The 17,958-nt window shown below is 46.3% G+C and overlaps 1 protein-coding gene across 1 annotated transcript; it reads left to right on the forward strand.

Annotated features, from left to right (window-relative positions):
* The first annotated feature begins 5,253 nt into the window (after positions 1-5,253).
* Positions 5,254-9,801, forward strand: LOC136994173 (perilipin-3-like). Its single transcript, XM_067310423.1, has 6 exons — positions 5,254-5,328; positions 6,765-6,987; positions 7,241-7,440; positions 7,630-7,764; positions 7,857-8,214; positions 9,722-9,801. The coding sequence occupies exons 1-6, from the start codon at positions 5,254-5,256 to the stop codon at positions 9,799-9,801; spliced, it is 1,071 nt and encodes a 356-aa protein (XP_067166524.1).
* The last annotated feature ends 8,157 nt before the right edge of the window (positions 9,802-17,958 follow it).

Here is a 17,958-nt window from a genome sequence, read left to right on the forward strand (position 1 = left end):
TTATTTCCTAAGAAGCACTTTTGTCCAAGGAAGTTTAAATAACAAGGTTCAGACACTAAGGTAGCGAGGTGCAGCTTTGCTGTTGAAGAAGAGAAATTGCAGCAGATTTCCTACTGAATAGCAGGACTACTTCTGCTACTGCTTACAATTAGTGCCTCACTTCCCTCCCTACAAGCTCAGCTATGATGATCTCAGGCAGACTGAAGCTGCCTCTCCTTGAGCTCTTTGCCAGGGAGGAATTGCTTGGCAGTAATCAAAGCATCCAGAGGAGAGATGACCCCTGCAATTTATCTCACACCAGATCTCGACAATAGCTTGGCCTGGCAATTGTCATTGGCTAATTATTTTGTCTTCAATGAGACCTAGTGGCTACACATGAGAAGCAGAGTTTGGGCTGTTATCTGATAGTCTCTGAAGTGCTCTGCTCAGTGAAGCTGGACCCGGAGCTTTACCACATCAGGGGATCACATTGTATCAGTGGAATGACTGAACCAAGACTAAAGGGCCACATGAACCTGCCATGGTACAGTGCTAAGCCATTACACACAGTAATGTGGGGATAGAAGTGTAGTTGGAGCAGTAGCCATTTCTGCTTACGAGAAGAAAAATAGAGGAAGAGTTCTTCCTCTAAACCCATACTTACTTCCCACAAGGGGGCCTCCTCCCCCGTCCCCATTTCTAACATCTAAGAAAAGGGAAGCTAATATTGGTGTCTCTGGCATTAAGTCTGGAGGAAGCAGCACTCACATTGGTAACAGATTCCACTTCTTTCCTTGAGAGGAAGGCAAGCCATACAGAAGAGAAACAAGTATGACTCTTATTATGTCAGTCCCTCACTCCCAACGGCAAGCAAGGCATTTGCTCTGTCCTCCTCAGCTACTCCATAGTCTGGTAAGTCCGGGGTGGGGGGAAGGGGAAGCTGTTTGGAAGATGGCTAAGCTTGGTAGCTGAAGAGCTTTTGGCTCAATTGGAGCGCCTCCTGGCTAGGAGATGGTGGTGCCAACAGGACCAGCACCAGCAAGTATCTGCCACCTATGCTTTAGTGATTTCCCATCCCAATGGTCCACATCTTTCCCAGGCAGCCACTCCAGCAGTCCACTCTCCCACCACAGACCTTGAAGTCTTCACCAGATAGAAGACAACTATAACTCTAAGAGGGGAATTAGGCATAAGAGGTGTGGCAGAACACACCTACCCCCCCCCCCCCGACACACACGCACACACACCTCTCAGGCCCAAAGCATGGCAGAGCACAACTACCCCCCCATCTCAGGCCCAAAGTGTGGTGAAGCACAACTATCCCCCCCATGCACAAACACCTTATCTCAGGCCCCAGCTGACCTCAAATAACTGACTGCACCCATGGCTGAACAGGAGGAACTAGGTGATACTGGTTGCAACTGGTGAGGCCAGAAACGGGCATGAGAAAAAAAAAGGTACAACTCCACACCAAATATTGTATGACCATGAGTCAAACTCCGTGCCCATAAATAGCGCTGCAGCCTAGAGCCCCTTGAGCTCTCCTGCACAGCAGCAGGCTGCACAGCAGTGAATCTCCCCTTAAGTTGTGACTCCTCTCAAGGTTACTCTCCTGGAGTTAAGAGAGCCTCCGACAAGAAACCGTTGGAGTGGTAAGAAACTGAGACTCGGGCACTAACAAATGTGCAGTAAGATTTGCTTGCTATGACTACACTGTATGGCCATCTTCAATAAATCTGTTAACTAATAACCAATAACCTTCTCCCCCTCCCCCTTCACCCCCACGACAAGAGGCCAAATGACAAAGGCTGTCAGGATCCTGAAAGCTCCCCACAGCTTTTCCAAGTGTTGGGAAGCACCAGGAGGACACATGCCTGCCACCAGGCCTAAAAATGAGAAGGCATTATAGCTCAGCCTCTCCCAGGCTAGTACCAAAGCTCACAGCTGTACTCCTTGTTGTTCCACTGCTGGTTGACCACTTCTTGCATTCCTGAGTGCAATATCCCAGCATCAAGATATGTTACCCAAAACACTTAAGGCCTGAATACTTGGATAGCCAGCAGCTGATGAACTAGTTTTGTGCATCCCCATTGCTGAAGGCAGGCTCTGAAAACTTCTGGGACAGGCACAAGCACTGCTACTGTTTTCTGTGACAACTCTTGCTCTGCTACCCAAGACCCAGGATGAGCATGCTCAGAGTCTCCATAGCAGAACTGCAGGCTTGCTCCTAGGGCACAAGTCCAGCCTCTACTTTGCCCAGAACCAAGGAATAGGAAGATGACTACCTACTCCCTTACCTCCAGACCTATGGAAATTGCAACTTGGAAGCATCTTGGGAACTTGAAGACCATTGCTTAGTTTCAGAAGCCTCTATTTTCAGAACTTTGTCCACATACTGCATTTTCCAGTTCCTTAAGTGATACTGCCTTGTTCTGCACCAGAGCTTTTGCAGGTAGAAGAGTACAGTTCACATCTGTTGATCAATACCTGTTCTTGCAGCCTCTCTCCAAAAGAGAATAGAAGGTAAGCTTTCCTGCATGCAGTAGTTTTATTTGAAACAGTTATAACCTAGTACAAGCAGCTTCTAGGAACACACTTCTAGAAATTGAACACTAGCTGAAGGCTTTAGACCAACAGCAGTCACCGTGCTGAGCATAGACGCTGTCTGGACACATTGGTGAAGGACATATCATGAACTCCTTGCTAGAGAGGAGGAAGCATTGGATGCTTCAGCTGTTTTACTTCTGGCCCAAGTATCAGCCCCTACTCCTGAATGGATCTACAGCCATTTAGGAAGTGTGGCCCTGCTACCTCACCTCCCTCAAGAGCCTCCTTGGTTGCATCTATCACCTCTGTCACTTTGCTGCTCACAGCATCCTTTGCATCAGCCACTCTGGATGACATTAGCTCTTTTGTGTCAGAGAGAACCTACGGAAATAGGCTAGTGTCAGATAAGAACTGCAGTGCTCTGTGACCCAGTCCCTGCTGCACCAAGAGGAGTCTTCAGACAGTATCTCCCGCTTGCTTTCTTACTCCTAAGAGAGCTCACTCTATGCACTCAGAGATTTGTTTCCTCAAGAGAACTTGAAGTATTTCTATCCTTGTAAAGGCCAGCTCTGCCCTCCTCTTCCAGCCAAGGAGGGCATAGCCTTTGGTTCTTACCTGGTCCATTGACTTTTGAAGGAGAGGGAGCTTCTCCCCTACTTTATCCAAGCCCTTGGAGGCATATTCATTTGCCACAGCAACTGCAGAAAAGAGGAGGTGTCAAGACTTGGGTTTTCTACTATTTCATCTTGCAAGTCCTGCCTCCCCGATTATGCTGCCTTGCAGGGACTGTGGGTAAAGACTCCCACTCAGGCAGATGTGTTTTGATATAAACTGGATTTGCTGAGCAGCTTGTCTTGGTTTCCACTGCTGCTTGGTCTTGAGCTAAGTCTGTTCACTTTGAGAATAACCAGTCCCCACTTGCACTAGCAAGAACATAGCCACATACTTTGGAGTCCCACCTGCAGCTTGTTTAGTTCTTGACCAGACAGTTGCTTAGCTCTCACTTCTGCCCTAGCCTCCATGTCCCAGGGATCTAGAATCACACAGTAAACAGGAGGGGGCCCACTCTGGTCTTAGAGTTAAACCAGGCCTGTCACATCAGCTGTTTTGTCAGACCCTTGCCATCAGGATCAGCCCCTCTCCCTCCATGAGGTTTAAAAACTTCTCACATGCTGAGGGTCTAGTTCTGGTTCTTGGGTTTTTTTTGTTTGTTTGTTTGCTTTTCCCCCCCCTCCCATTTGTGGGGGTCGGGGGGGGGGGGAAGGCAGCTCCACAGGAAACAGGACCATTAGTAATGATAGCCCTCCAAGTGGGGCTTTTCTTCCAGCCCCCATGGGCTTCTAAGAATCAAACTACAAGCAGCTGTCACCTAATACTTTGGGCCTGGCAAGATCAGTTTTAGGGTAGTCAACACCTGAGTCAAATCCAGTCCTTCAGGAAGAGACACTTCTTCACACTACTCTGATTAGGACTCAGCCTTTTTTGCTTTACTTGTAAGTCTGGAGCTATCCCTTTAGTAAGTCAATGAGAGAGGTGCCTTTCCACACCCAAGGGCTCCTTTCAGGGTTGGAAGGAACCAAAGAGTTAGGAGTCCCTCTGGGAAGGGGATTTGGCCCTCACAAGCAGGTGTAAGCCTCCCCACCACATTACCTTGAGGCTCTAGCGTAGTCAGAACTGGTTGCACACAGGTAGCTGTGGCTTCAGTCACACTCTTCACTCCTTGCTCTGCTGCCTCACCCACAGATCTGATGTAGGAGTGGCTCTCCTTGGTGGAGACATAAGCTGTAGAAACCACATCACAGGCAGAGCTGACCAAGGTCAGGTTAGCCACCAGATTTATTGCAGCCTACGAGGGCAAAAAAAATAAAACAAGCCATGAGGCTTCCAAGCCTGACAGAGCTTTCTATGCAGCCCTGCACCAAAGCTTCACCTTTCTGCCTGTTCAAGTAACCTGGTCTGGTTGAAGGAGGGCAAACCACAGCTCATATTCACTTCAAAACCTGCAACTCACTAAAGAAACAAGCTGTGGAACGCTACTGATATTTATGGTTGGTCCATAACAGAAAGGTTTTCTTCCAATACAGAGTCATCCAAGGGACAGAGGAGAGTGTAGACAGTCTCAGTACTGCTAGAACCTTACCCAGCTCCAGTTCATTTGACATAGTTATTAAACAATTCCAGGAAAAGCTTTATCAGAACAGGATCGCATTGATGTTAAGCTGGAAGACTCCACACTAGTCAGCAAGACACACGCTGCAGTCCACAGAGGCAAGTGCATGAGGTTTTGGGGCCCCCAAGACATGGGAGCCATTCCACGAAAGCATTGCCCAGGCTCTCGACTAGAGGTGTAGAGAAGCATCGCTCCTAGCCAAGAGCCAGGCTATTTTGCTTAATCTAGCAGGTTACTTACAGGGTCTTCAGGCCTGCTCTTTTGGCTGTGCCACCACTCATTCCCAGAGAAGCTGCAGGGCACAGGCTGAGCAGAAGAGACTCCTCCCTTTGGGCAGGCTTAGTTTCCCCCTAGCCACAGTAGCAGCCGCTTCCTCACGCCTGCACCCAGAAGCTGCTGCTCCAGTTACAGCTCACACAGAGTACCTACCTGCTGTTCCAAGTGTCTCCCCCCCTGCTGATGTGGGGGACATGCTGGCAGGATGTAGAAAGTCTAAGATCTATTTACATGTTCACTTTCAAATGCATTTGATTTCTGATTTGCCTTTAGTTGCAACAATGAAGGAATGTATTTACCTGGGACAGGACAAATTGGAAGACAAGTTGCCAAACCTGCAAGAACCAGATGACAAGGTAACAGTTTCTGGTGGATGGGAGGCCAGGTGAACTTGCTTGTCTAGCTGGACCTGGCCAGTCTCCTTGTTCTGGGCTGAGAGAAGAGCAAGGCTCTCTTCTCTTCTCCCACCAGGTATCTTGTGAGTCACTCATAACTGACTTCAGTATTGAATCTCTTTGAACCCTTACCCAGCAAATGGTGTGCCTTGGTCCTGAACTTCTATGCAATAAAATTTAGACTTAAATCTGGTCTGTAGAAACAAACAAAACAAAACAAAAGAAGGGTGGTGGGTGGCTATGACCTCCAGAGAAAAGCCTTGTTACAGACCAGTTGAATCTACATACATGCAACTTCTACTGGAGAGGAAAGAACCAATATTGACTGAAGGAGTACCTTGACTAAAAATGCTAATCCTTCAATCTAACACAGAACTAGAAATTCTCGCCAACTAGGAACATCCCCCCCCCCCCTTCTTGGTGTCCATGACATGTTCTTCTGGAACGCTCTCCCTCACAGAGGAGATGAGACCTGGGTACCTGCCAGTTCCCTTGGGCTGGCTCAGATGTCCATTCCCCCTGCTTCCTACCCCAAGGCTCCTCTAACAGCCTAAACCAGCTCCTCCTTTCACTCCCAACTTCCTTTGGTTATTTTTGCCTGAATGGCTCTTTTGACTGTCTGATCAAGCCTGGTACATTTAGTCAATAGACTTAAATGCAAATTCTGAAGTTAGATGGCAAACATACTGTAATCTGTACTCAGTAGCTGCAGTGCAGACACTCCTGGCGCTGGACTTTCCTGCTGAAATGATTAAAAGACAAAGGAAACAAACAAATAGTTACTCTCCAAAAACAAATGAGTGTTACTTGAGCACTCTGTGTTGAGAGTTTCAATCCTGCAGCTCTGTCCCAACTGGGAAAAGTTTGAAGCTGCAAAGCCAGAACCCTCTGGAGCTGTCACAGCTGTTCTGACTTGCCCTTCTGTCCCCTTCTCTCCCAGCTGGTGGGTTGGTACTCTGCTACATGCATGTTCTAGAGTCCATCTTCTGGGAAGATGTTAGAGCACAGCTGGAAACTCTTTGTATCCTTGCTGCTGGACTACTGTCCCTTGACAAATTTGAATACTCTAACCTGAGGTGAAGTTTCTTAACATTTGTTGTCCCACGTTCTTCTCACTGAAGCTCTCAATGACAATTTTAACAAACTGTCAGATTATTTTTGTGGAAGGTCCCATGCAAGTCTCATTACAGTTTCCACATCCCACAAACTGGGTGAACTGCACCCCAAGCAGAGCTTACTCACACTTGTAGTCTGATTTATTCCCCACCTGGGCTGGTCAAATAGCTCTGATGTTGAAATAGTCTCATCAACCTCACGGTTGTACCAAATGCTGTTCTACAGAAGTGGGTACATTCAGTCTTCTGATCTCTCTCTACATTCTCTCTGGCATCAAAGAGCTGGTGTCACCCAGCATCACTGGTGCCGAAGACGCTGCGATCAGAGTGGTGGTGTTGGAGGCAGCCAGGGAAGTTGTTCAGAGAGTCCTGGAGTCTGATAGGTCCGTGGTGACCAGCCAGGGCATGGCAGTGGATTGCGAAGCAGGCAAGATCACTGACAGAAGTGTGGAAGCTGTGCCAGGAAAATCGGATCACCATTTCCCCATCACAGATGAGGAACTAGGTCAGAAAACACTTGCGTGAGGCAGATCTGCAAAGAAGATCTTTCTAGGCTTCTCTGCAATGTAGAGAGGTAGCGCGAGTGTGTGTGGTTGGGGTACTCGGCCTCCCAGTTCCTGCTATATTTGGGGGATACAGACACTTTTAAAAGCCATGGTCACTCTGACTCTAACCTGCAAGGCTTCATGACTGCTGACCATCTGTCGTATGCACTCTAGGACAATTAACAATTAACTTCTCATCGCTGTTTTTTCCAGCTGACCTTGTGGTCTCTGTGGAGGGGACTGAAGGGGCAGCTGTCCAGCAGCAGTCAGACCATCAGGGTTATTTCATACATCTGAGTTCCTTGCCCACTCATCTGCATCAAAAAGCCTACCAGTGCTTCTTAGCCAAAGTGAGGAAGATCAAGACGGTCACGCAGGAGACTTTCTCAAAGTTGCAGGAGGTCATTGAGCTGGTAGGAACACTGTTCTGTCTCCAAGCGTCCTGTCTTGAAGCTGCTTGCTGTACAGCAGTCTTCCCCTTTACTCCCTGTGAAGACCAGGAGGATCTCTGTGCCAGCTCACAAGCTGGCTGGGGTAGTCACAAGGCAAGTCTTGCTGCTATAGTAATTCACCCTTGTCTTCGCTTTCCTGTCCTACTCCAGACTGATTGTGTCAAGCAGGGTATTGGTCAGAAGCTTCAAAATGGGCAGGAGAAGCTGCACCAGATGTGGCTGACCTGGAACAAGAAGCAGCCAAAAGAGAATGAGGACGCAACTTCCTTGGAGCTGAAGATAGTGGTCTGCTGGAGATGCTGGCTCACTGAAGCTGTTTTGGGGTGGGAGTGGGTGCACTGGGAGCTGCTTCTAAAGCTTCCTTTCCTCCCCTGTAGTGGCTGGAGGTCCAGATTCTGGCCATGTCTCATGGCATCACCCAGCAACTGCAGCACACTCTGCAGACTCTACCAGCCAACAGCCAAGGCTTCCCATCCAGCATCCAGGACAAGATGCAGCAGGTACAGCAGGAATTACAGGAGACCCACAACTCCTTGCAGGCTGCTGCTTCTTTCCAAGACCTGTCCAGGAACATCCTGACCCAGAAACACCATTTAATGAACACAGGCCAGGAGTGCATGGATGAACTGCTGGAGTATGTGGAACATAATAGACCTCTTGCCTGGCTGGTGGGACCTTTCACACCATTTTCTAGAGCCTCTGTAGGATCACAAAAAGGGACAAAAGAGAAGGAAGGTGAGGGGAATAAGTCCTCTAATACCTACTCTTGTGGGAACCAACTTCTCTAGCTAGTACTGATATAAAAGTTTCCCCTGAACTGTGACTCCTGCTGTTGATAGTAAATCATCCCTCCCCTGCAGTGCTTAAAACTGATCAATGACTTCTAATCCAGGAGTACTCAGGATTCAAGAACAGTTTTGTAACAACAGGCATTCTTGCATGTAAAAAATAAGCAAGCCTGGTGATCCCAAGCCACCTCTAAATAAATTAAGATCAAGCGTGTATGATGCAGAAAGCTTTCTGAAATAAAGTCATGTGTCATCACTTGAGGCACTCCTCTGCTTGGCTACCCACCACAGCTTTGCTCACCCACGTGTTGGGACATAACCTTCATTTCTCACTGTGTCCCGCAGGAACATGCAGTGCATGGTGAGGAGCAGTAATCACTAGGTGCTGCAACTTGTGTTCCACGAGAGCCCCTGGTCCAGTCATGGTCTGTCTATCTACATTGCAATATTGCAGTCTATCTTCCCTGCCCAACAAGGTTAGCCTAGTTCAAAAGGTCTTTCCAGATGAATCCCAATGCTGCTTTTTCCTTATATTGTCAGCGTTTCATTCCTAGGAACATTCTGTAAGACCTATCTGCAGTCTACCTAAAATGGTTCACCTAAATCTAGACGCCTGACTGTGCGTGGGTAGTGTGTATGTAAAACCCTGTGGGTTTCCCAGACAAAAAAAATTAATGTTTTTGCTTCTACTGACTATGGTGAGTGTGAGCTGTCACACAGTAAAAAGCAAACAGCTAGATTTCTTCTTAAATTCCTTTAGTTGCCATCAGAGAAAAGCAGAACTGTTTACAAAGAGATGAGTGTATCATCCTGGCTCAGCACCTGTACTCCTGCAGAAAACCTTTCAAAACCATACTGATTTCCAAGAAACTGCTACTATTCCCTCTTGCACCCACTCTTTATCGCTTATTTTTCATGGCTCTTTCTGAAAGTAAAATGTTTTGCTAAGTCCCCTTAGCAGAAAAAAACTCATACAGAGGTAGAAAACAGCAAGCAATTTTGTGTTGTGGGTATGCTGCTGTTGGTACCAAAGAGCATGTCCCAGTGGTTTGTATCACAGAGGAACAGAAACTCTCCAGATGGAAATTGCTGTTCAGATCCTTTGTAGTATTGGCTTAGCCTTGCTTAGCCTTTCTATCTTAGAAAGGTGTATTGAGTGTGATAGCTGTCAGCCTGCTGCGGAGTTTAGCATACTGCTGGACAGTCAGGTTTCAACAACTGTGTAGTTATGGTGACAATTACCACTGTTGCCTTGGCTGCCGAGCACCTGTATTTATAAGGAAAATAAAGATGAACGGTCAAAAATAAAGGGAGACTCTTGAAAACAGAAACAGGAGAGTTTCCTTTGTCTGGGTTTTTCTCCTCCAATAAAGATCAGCATACCCCTTCCCCTGGAATCTGTTAAATCAAATTATTTTGGTTTAATGGGTAACCTTTTTCCCCATCTCTTTTAGCAGCAGAGGAGGAGAGGGAAAGTAAAGCAGGACAGGAAGAGGTAGCCAGAATTGGCATTGGCTATACCTTGTGCTTGTAGGCTGATCACCTAATATAAGGTGATGCAGAGAGATTAGGGAAGCTGAGAGTGGTGAACTGAAGTGGAGAATCCATTGCTGCTAGACCACTGACAGTCAATGAGAAAACCTGTGCCAGCATCTCAGGGCTGGAGTCGCTGCTATAGAGACTGTATCCAACTCAGTGGCAGGTTGCTAAAACAGCCAAAGGACCCAAGAGGTAGACTGACTCTGAAGGACCAGACAACATCAAGCTGACTGCTCTGAAAAGGAGTTTGGCTTTTTTTTTTTTTTTTTTTTTGGACAGCATGGGTGGTATTGACTGAATGCAGTAATTGGCTGAGCAGTCTGGTCTTCAGAACTGAACCTAACCCATCAGTATGTACTAGGAACTGTTCCAGTCTGGGGTGGGGGAGGACAGAGATCCAGAAGCAGAGATTTGCTTCTCATCTCCTTTATCTCAGATGTGCTGAGCGTGTTGCAAGTGCTCGTAAATCCCTATAACAACAATCTGGAAGAGACTAGTGGAAGGACAGAGAGCTGAGCCTTGCTTGGGCAAGCTGCCTGGCCACAAGCTTTGACTGTGCTGCTACCATTTCAATTTATTTAACATAGGAAGGATGATTTAACCCACCTCATCCACACTAGACAAGGAAGAAAAATACACTTCTTTAAAACAGCTAAGTTAGAAATCAGCATTTCTGCAATACAGCTGGATCAGTCTACCCCTATTTTTAACCGCTGGCCAAACTCTCTGCACCAGCTGGGCTCATTCCTGTAAATGGTTCTGCTCCCCAAACTGAAGGCTGTTGTGGATAAGGAGGTCTCTGTGAGGCACTGCAAAAATGCCCCTTTCCCCAGGGCTGTTCTTGCACAAGGTGAGCCTAACGTGCCACCCCTCAGGTGTGCTGCCAGAGGTAATCTGAATATTGGCTCTGAAAGTGTGGCAAAACCTCTTATTGGAAGGAAAATGTGTAAGGAGCCACCTGAGGGCTGGGCCGAGCTCAGATGGGAAAGCTGGCACCTCTGAGAAGGAGATGGTGTGATGCTCTGATGAGCTGAGTGTCCCTGCATGTGGAGGAAGAAGGCAGGGAATGGCAGGGAGGTTGTTTGTAGGATGTCAGCAACACCACAGGTGAGTTCTCAGCCATGTCTGTCACCAGCTGAAATATTCTTGCTAGGGTGTGTGTGTGTGAAGGAATGGGGGGGGGGGGGTTCTCCCTGTTCAGTGCTGAGACCACATGTTGTTGAGGAGAACTAGTGTCCAAGGCAGGGGATGGAGATAATACTGATGCTCTGTTGTGAAGGACACAAACTGAGTGAAAGTTTCATGTCACAAGTCATGGAAGGTAACTGATTCAACAGGGCCTGAGAGTCTGCTCCTGAGCAGTTGGTGCTGGACAAATCAGTGAATCAGCTAGCTCAGTTAATCTAAGAGGGTTACAGTCAACGATTTATTTTGTCTTCTTATTGCATAGTAAGCATCTGCACCAGTTGCAAATGAATCCCTATTTCTGTGCTCATTGTTGCATTGACATCTGAAGACCACAGAGCTATTGTGAAAGAGAACTGCTCCAACCAAGTCAAAGGAGAGCCTGTGGATGCTGTATCCATGACGACAGCTCCTTCCACTTTCAAACATTCGACACCAATTAAAGGGAGTCTTCCCAGTGTTAATAATGGGACTAGAGATGCCAGATCATTGAGCTGGATGTGGGAACTGTGGGATACTGTCCTTAGTTCTGTCAGCTGCCTGTGGGGAGACTTTTTTTGCGGCCCTTCAGCTCCTTGTCCCCATCTTTAAAATGGAGATCATGATTTTGACCTTCTTCTGCAAAATGCTTTGTGATCTGCTAATGAAAAGTGCCATATAAAATATAGGGATTAGTGATTATAAACTCCACACTTACCATTCAAAAGGCAGCTCATGCTCAAGACAAGCCACAGTCCCTGTAACTAGAGAAATACAGTTCCTCTGCGTAGATCTGATGAGCACCAGTTTTCAAGTCCTTGACTTCACTTCACCAGGAGTAAGAGGCACATTCAGCCTCCGATGCAGTGATGTGCATATGCAGACGTTTGACTCTGAGCATGTAAGCAGAGCCACCAGGAGGACAGGCTGGGCTCTGCTGCTCGTCAAAGTTTGCTCCTTCTGCTGGACCTGGGTGATCTGACACAGCGACTGCACAAAATAGATTTCTCCCCCCCCCCCCGAGAAAGTACCAGCAGCTGGCCTCCGCTGGCATCCCCTTTAGCAGGACCAGGACTTCTAGGCAGGCTGGATTACAGTGCAATTTTTGGCTGAAGCAGAGCTCATGTTGGATTACCCATACAAGACCATGCAAAACGCTCCAACAGCGTTCTTCACTCAGCAGTTGACATCTGGCTAACTGCACTTGGTTTCAATTCAGAAGACATCTGGGGGGCTTGCAATATGCATGTGAGCAGAGGGGGTTGTTGCTCTTCAGCAGCGCAAAGTAGGAGGTCTGAATGCCCTTCTGCTCTACAACACGCTTGCTCAGACTGCACCAGCCTTTTCCAGGCACCTCTGATTCACGTCATCAGCAGATAACTTAGGCCCAATAGTTGAAGAGAGCACCCACTAAACTGTCAGAAAGACCCTGTAAACTATTCAGAAATTTCATCTGAATTCCCTTCCGTACAAAGATACTGGAGCTTGAAATATGTACAGAGCACCAAGGAATAGGCTCTAGCAGCAGATTTTTAAATCAGTGCTTTAGGCAATCTCCTTAGCAGCTTGTTAGATGTTTTATAAGTGTCCTTCCCAGCTACAGAAGAAATAATAATACTAACGATTGTGTCAGATACAAAATAATTTTGCAGCCTTTTTCTCTGCAAGCTCTCCAGTTTTGATAAATCATACACCCTTCCATGCAAGGAAAGGTATCTAAAACCATAGTACAGACAGCGTGGCAGGAAGACAAAAAAAAAGCCAGGGCCATCTTTTTCTGAGTTAGTTCCAGCCAATAATTTGTTTGCCTTAGCAAGTCATGCATTTGCTGAGCTGTGATACCTTCCCATTAGCATAGCTGAGTGCTCTCTGGGCTCACAGGAGGAGGTGTTAGAATTAAGCATGGAGAAGCATAATAAAGGAATCAGAGATGGGGTTTTTTTCTTCTTCTTCTCTCTCCTGGTTTTGTTTTTCTGTAGCAGCAAGACTGAAAGATGTGCAAATGGTTTGGAATCACTTCCCTTACCAAAAATAAAAGTTCTGATTTAAGTAGGGCTGGGAGACTCTGAGAAAGGAAAGAAACTTATGTCTCTTGCTGAGAGGAGACAGACCCACCTATCTGGAGCCAGACAAAAACTCGAAGAGCTGCCATGCTGCATTTAAGGTGGCCCATCTGGTGCTGGCACTGGTCTCTTGCAAGCGCATGGACTGCATTAATCTCTCTCTTCCAAGAGAAGTGGGACCCATGCATTGGCATGGCACTCCCGGGTCCTGGTTCTCATGTACCTGTATGTTTCACTGGTCTGCGAAGTGGACCAGCATGACCAAGAGAGGTGGTGGACATCCAAACTAACCCAGAGCTGGGGTGGAAAGATAGTCACCCTGGCAGTGGCTGCTGTGGCAGAATATCCCTTCAAGCAGGGAAGTGATTTGAAGCTGAATGTCCAAGGCACTGGGTGAGTGTTTTAACCAGTGAACTGTGAGAACTAATAAGCTCCCTGCCCAGGATGATTGTCCATGTGGATATGACCACACCTGAGTGATTGCATCAATCAGACAGGAAAAGCTTTCCTAGGTAGAAATATCCCTGCAGATGGCAGAGATGAAGCAGGGCAGAAAGGACACAGATGCCTTTGCCTTCTACCCAGCAATAAAGCAGTCAGCAGTGAGGGGTTTATTTCTTTGATTTTAAAGATGGAATATCATATAGGGGAAGTGGCAAACATATTTTACACTTCTCCTTTGAAATTGCTAGTTTATTTCTAACAAAATCATTGCAACCCAGGCTAGCATTTTTTGAAGTACCCAGAAGTAGCCAGTAAAAAATCTACATTTCCAGGTATTCTCTGAAACTCTATGTTTAATTTTCATTATGGATGATGGAAAAAGGTCCCAGGAATGACTGTAAGAAAAGAAAGAAAAGAAAAAAGATGCCCTGAAATGAGCAGAGGAGAATGAATCTTCAGTGTTCAATGCAGTTACAGACCAAGAATAAATAACTTACACTGCTAGATCAATCTTCCTATGCTGATTGTATTCATCTACTCTTTTTGTTCTGAATAATAGAAAACATCACTCCAGACTCTGCGGAAAGTAGACTGAGACCAACAGCTCCAGTATCAGGGTCTGGGCTCCGATGGTCTGTAGAGCATTTGAGAGGGGGGTGATGGCCTCCTGTTCTGGCCCTCCTCACTTACAGTTGCTACCTCCTGTTAAATGCAGCTTATTGCGTATGTTACTTTGGGCCAGGACAGCTAGCAGAGCTGCTCCGTCTTTGTTGGTGGGTGAGAGAGAACTCACCCTACCCTGTGCAAAGAAAAGACAAGAGCTCATTGCTCTGAGCCGCCCATCACCACACACAGTCCCTGAGCAGTAGAGCAGATGAAGGAGGCTTATGTCTCATGACTGACAGAAAATCCCGACTGAGGCTTTATCTGGAATTTGTACATCTGCAAAGGCCTTCCCTCTGCAGCTCAGTCTCTGGTGCCTGGCATACTTTGAGCTCACACGACGATCTTTCTCTCAGTTGGGATACTTACACTACTTCTTATTCAGTTGCCTATTTTTTCACATTTCATAAGAAATTAATTACCTTTGAACCCCCTTCCCTGCTCTGTAAGATCTGGTTGAAATTTAGCCAATGGATTCAGAAACTACTATGTAGGGACAATTTAAAAACCCAAGGAGATACTTACGCTTCAATGTGAAATAACATATAATCCATTTGAGTTTAATTTATCCACAGCACTTAGAACTTTTTCCTGTGTGTTACCTGATACAATTCTGAGAAAATTATTCCAGTCCTGTATGTCACCCCCTTTTTTTTTTTGAAGTGCCTGAAGTACACAGCATCACAGTAGCTATTCCCTCCCAAGACCTGCCAGGAACTCCTCAACAGGCAGAACGGCAGCCTCTGCTCACAACCTCTTCAGTGTGACTGTGGAAGTGGAAAATGTGATTCAAATGAGAAACAAAAGGTCAGAAATCAGCAAATATGTGATTCTGATTGAATTTAAATATATGTGTGTGAATATTTAATCACTTAATTGTTACAGCTGTCTCTGAACTCCTGGGCATGGCCGTATAGGTAATGAGCAACTCAAGTGCAGTGATCTGCTTCAGGGACATCTTTGTCTTCTTTGTTTCCTCTCCATTGCTCTGTGTCTAAAATTTGGGCCTTATCTTGCTTATTCCACTGGCACGAGCAGTGATAAACATTGCACATATAGAAATACAGGCCTTGCTCTCTTGGATTCCTGTCGGTAGTTCCGACTTTGGTTTCCAGAATGCTCCTCCTTCCAAACTGGCATTTCACACTGTTATGGACAGGCACTTTCTATCACAAGGTGGCCTGCAATCCTTTTTAATCTCCCTTCAGTGCATCCTTTTAGGTAGCAGGCCTAGGGGTACAGCTCAAATCAGCTTAGAGAGGCTTTTTATCCAGATTACACTCCCTCAGTTCCAAATCCCCGTGCCTGGGGAAATGAGAGCCATTGCGCTGGGACCCAATGAGCTCTTGGCACAGTGCTTGCTGTGCAGCTGCAGCCTCGCGCCAGCAAGCAGGGAGGACACTGCAGACCCACCGCTCAGCATTAGCCCCATAAGAGATCCCTGCTCCCTTTTCTATACCTCTGATAGAAAAGTCTCCCAGTAACTGCAGTCTGAGATTAGTAAGAATGACTAACTGGGGCAATATGGTGTTGTCAGCCCTCCTGTGTATTGCCCTTTTTGGAAAGCACCTGACCTTTAATATCTTTCTTCAAATTGTCTTTCACTGTACCATTGATTAATCCTAAGTAGATGTCCTTTTTCCACAAAGCGTGGCTTAGGACTTTCATGGGAGAATGAGGACATACTATCTGGTCCTAGAAGTCTAGAAACTTAGTTTTAGAGAGGAGATTCTACGTCATACTTCTTGGCAGGGAGACTGCAGGGCAGGTGTTATTAAGTATACAGATGACTTCTGAAGGAAGGTTGTCTACAGTCAGTTGAATTCTAGTCACTAAATACGGATGTTGAGGCTTTAGGCTTTCACAGAGCATTTGCAAAATGTTCCAACATTTAAGTGCAGTTAGTAGATTAATTTCACTATGGTTCAATTTGCAGTTTAATGGAGTCAAGGTTAGAATGGATTATAGCCATTTAGTCTGGCCTCCAGCTTTAACCACAGTGCAGAATGTTATTCACGGAATTTCACAAACATTTTAGGAATATCACTAGTATGTAAACAGCAGCCTATGGACTATCTCAACTCTTTTGCATTTGAATTTCAGAACTGGTGGCCTGAGGGACAGATAGCTTAAATACTTGTTTTCACAATTTAACTTCCAGTCTTATTTGGTTTTACTATGTCTGGCAATCAAGATCTTTCATGAATGTGCAGTTATGGAAAAACTCTGATGCAGTCAAAGGAAGAGCCTGTAACATACACACATTGTTTCCCTCACCTGCAAAAAGCTCTGTCATGCTGTCATGCTATGAAGGTTCGATAGCAACGACTGAGATAGTAATATAATAATAATAAAAAAGATGTTTATTTCCTCACACAAGTTCTTGGATTAGTAACATCCATTAAAATAATGCAATTACTAATTTAGGAAGGATAACACAAAACCATCAGTTACTAATTTAGAAAGGATAACCTGAAACCGTCGATTACTGCGTTATTAATTGGAAGGACTGCTTATCCCTACTTGAAAGCTATCTTGTTCACTCTCCTAGTGAGAGGGCTCTCAACCTCGAGGAGTTCCCTTAACCCAGCGTCCCAGGAAAAGGGGAGGGGGGGGAATACTCACGGTCCAGCCAGAGAGGATGGCCAGGTCATGTTCCCGTCCCTGCTCAAACTCTCCTAGCTCCCAAGTCTCTTTTTATACGGCTGGGGCTCTGGGCAAACACTGCTTTTGCTGACTTTTTGCGAGTTTCACAATCACAGGACTGTCTGTTTGTCTGCTTGGGGGGACCCTGCTAGCGAGGCAAGACCACAACACCTCCGTATTGTTTCTTCCCTCCCCGGGGGTCCGTACAGATTCCAGGTGGCAGACTTCTTCAGTCTTGTTAATGCTGCCATTCCGCAGCCTTGCGCATATCATTCCTTGCGCATATCAGTTGGTAGACGACTTTAGTCCTGTTAAGTCCTCTGTTCAACAGCTTTGTGCACCTCAGCTCTTGTGCTCTCAGTTCTTCTGCATATCAATTGACAAACTTCAGTCCTGTTAACTCTTCACTCGCCCGTCAAGCTCCATTTTTTTGGACTGAGAAAGTTAATTCATTTTAAAGAAGATGTTACAGGAGAAACGTGTGTGTCTACACTCCAGAGCCTGCCTACCTTTAAAATAATGCCCTCCATGACTAATAACAGTGGAGTTTCCAGCAGCCCCATTTTAGAGCAGGCAGGGAACAAGCCCAGGCAGCCCTCAGCCAGCTGTCCTGAGCCAACATCGGTGCCGCCACAGCTATGGGATCATCCATGCACGAGGGACATCTGGTTCAGCTCCACCTGTGGCAGAAGGCACTTCTCCTCCTCCTGCTGGAAATCTCCCTTGCAAACCATCTGTATGATGAGAGGCACAATCCTGTGTAATCCTTGCCGCTCAGAGCTCTAATGATGGTCGTGGTGGGCTGTGGCCAGGAGCTCATGTCCCTGCTTCCAAGGGATTGCTGTTGCTTGTGGCAGGCTTTTCCAGAAATCTCTAAATATCGGAGAGAGATGCTGCAGCTCAGTTCACAGCTCATGACTTGCCCCTGTTTATTTGGTTGCATGTTCTCAAGTAGCCTTTGTTTGCATTATTATCTGGAGCAGTGTGATATGACTGTCCTACTTTGCCTCCTGTAAAAATAACGCAGAAATAAGGTTTGATCTCTTTCCAGCCACAGAGATAATTGTGAGCTGTTTGCATCCAAGATCTGCCTGGTAGGTCGTTGCAGCTATTTTAAAATAATTCCTTTAAAGTTATTTTTTTTTTCTTTTTTGATGGGGTCACTGAGATTG

The sequence above is a fragment of the Apteryx mantelli genome, chromosome 25, assembly GCF_036417845.1.
Source record: "Apteryx mantelli isolate bAptMan1 chromosome 25, bAptMan1.hap1, whole genome shotgun sequence".
In the NCBI taxonomy this organism is placed as follows: Eukaryota; Metazoa; Chordata; class Aves; order Apterygiformes; family Apterygidae; genus Apteryx; species Apteryx mantelli.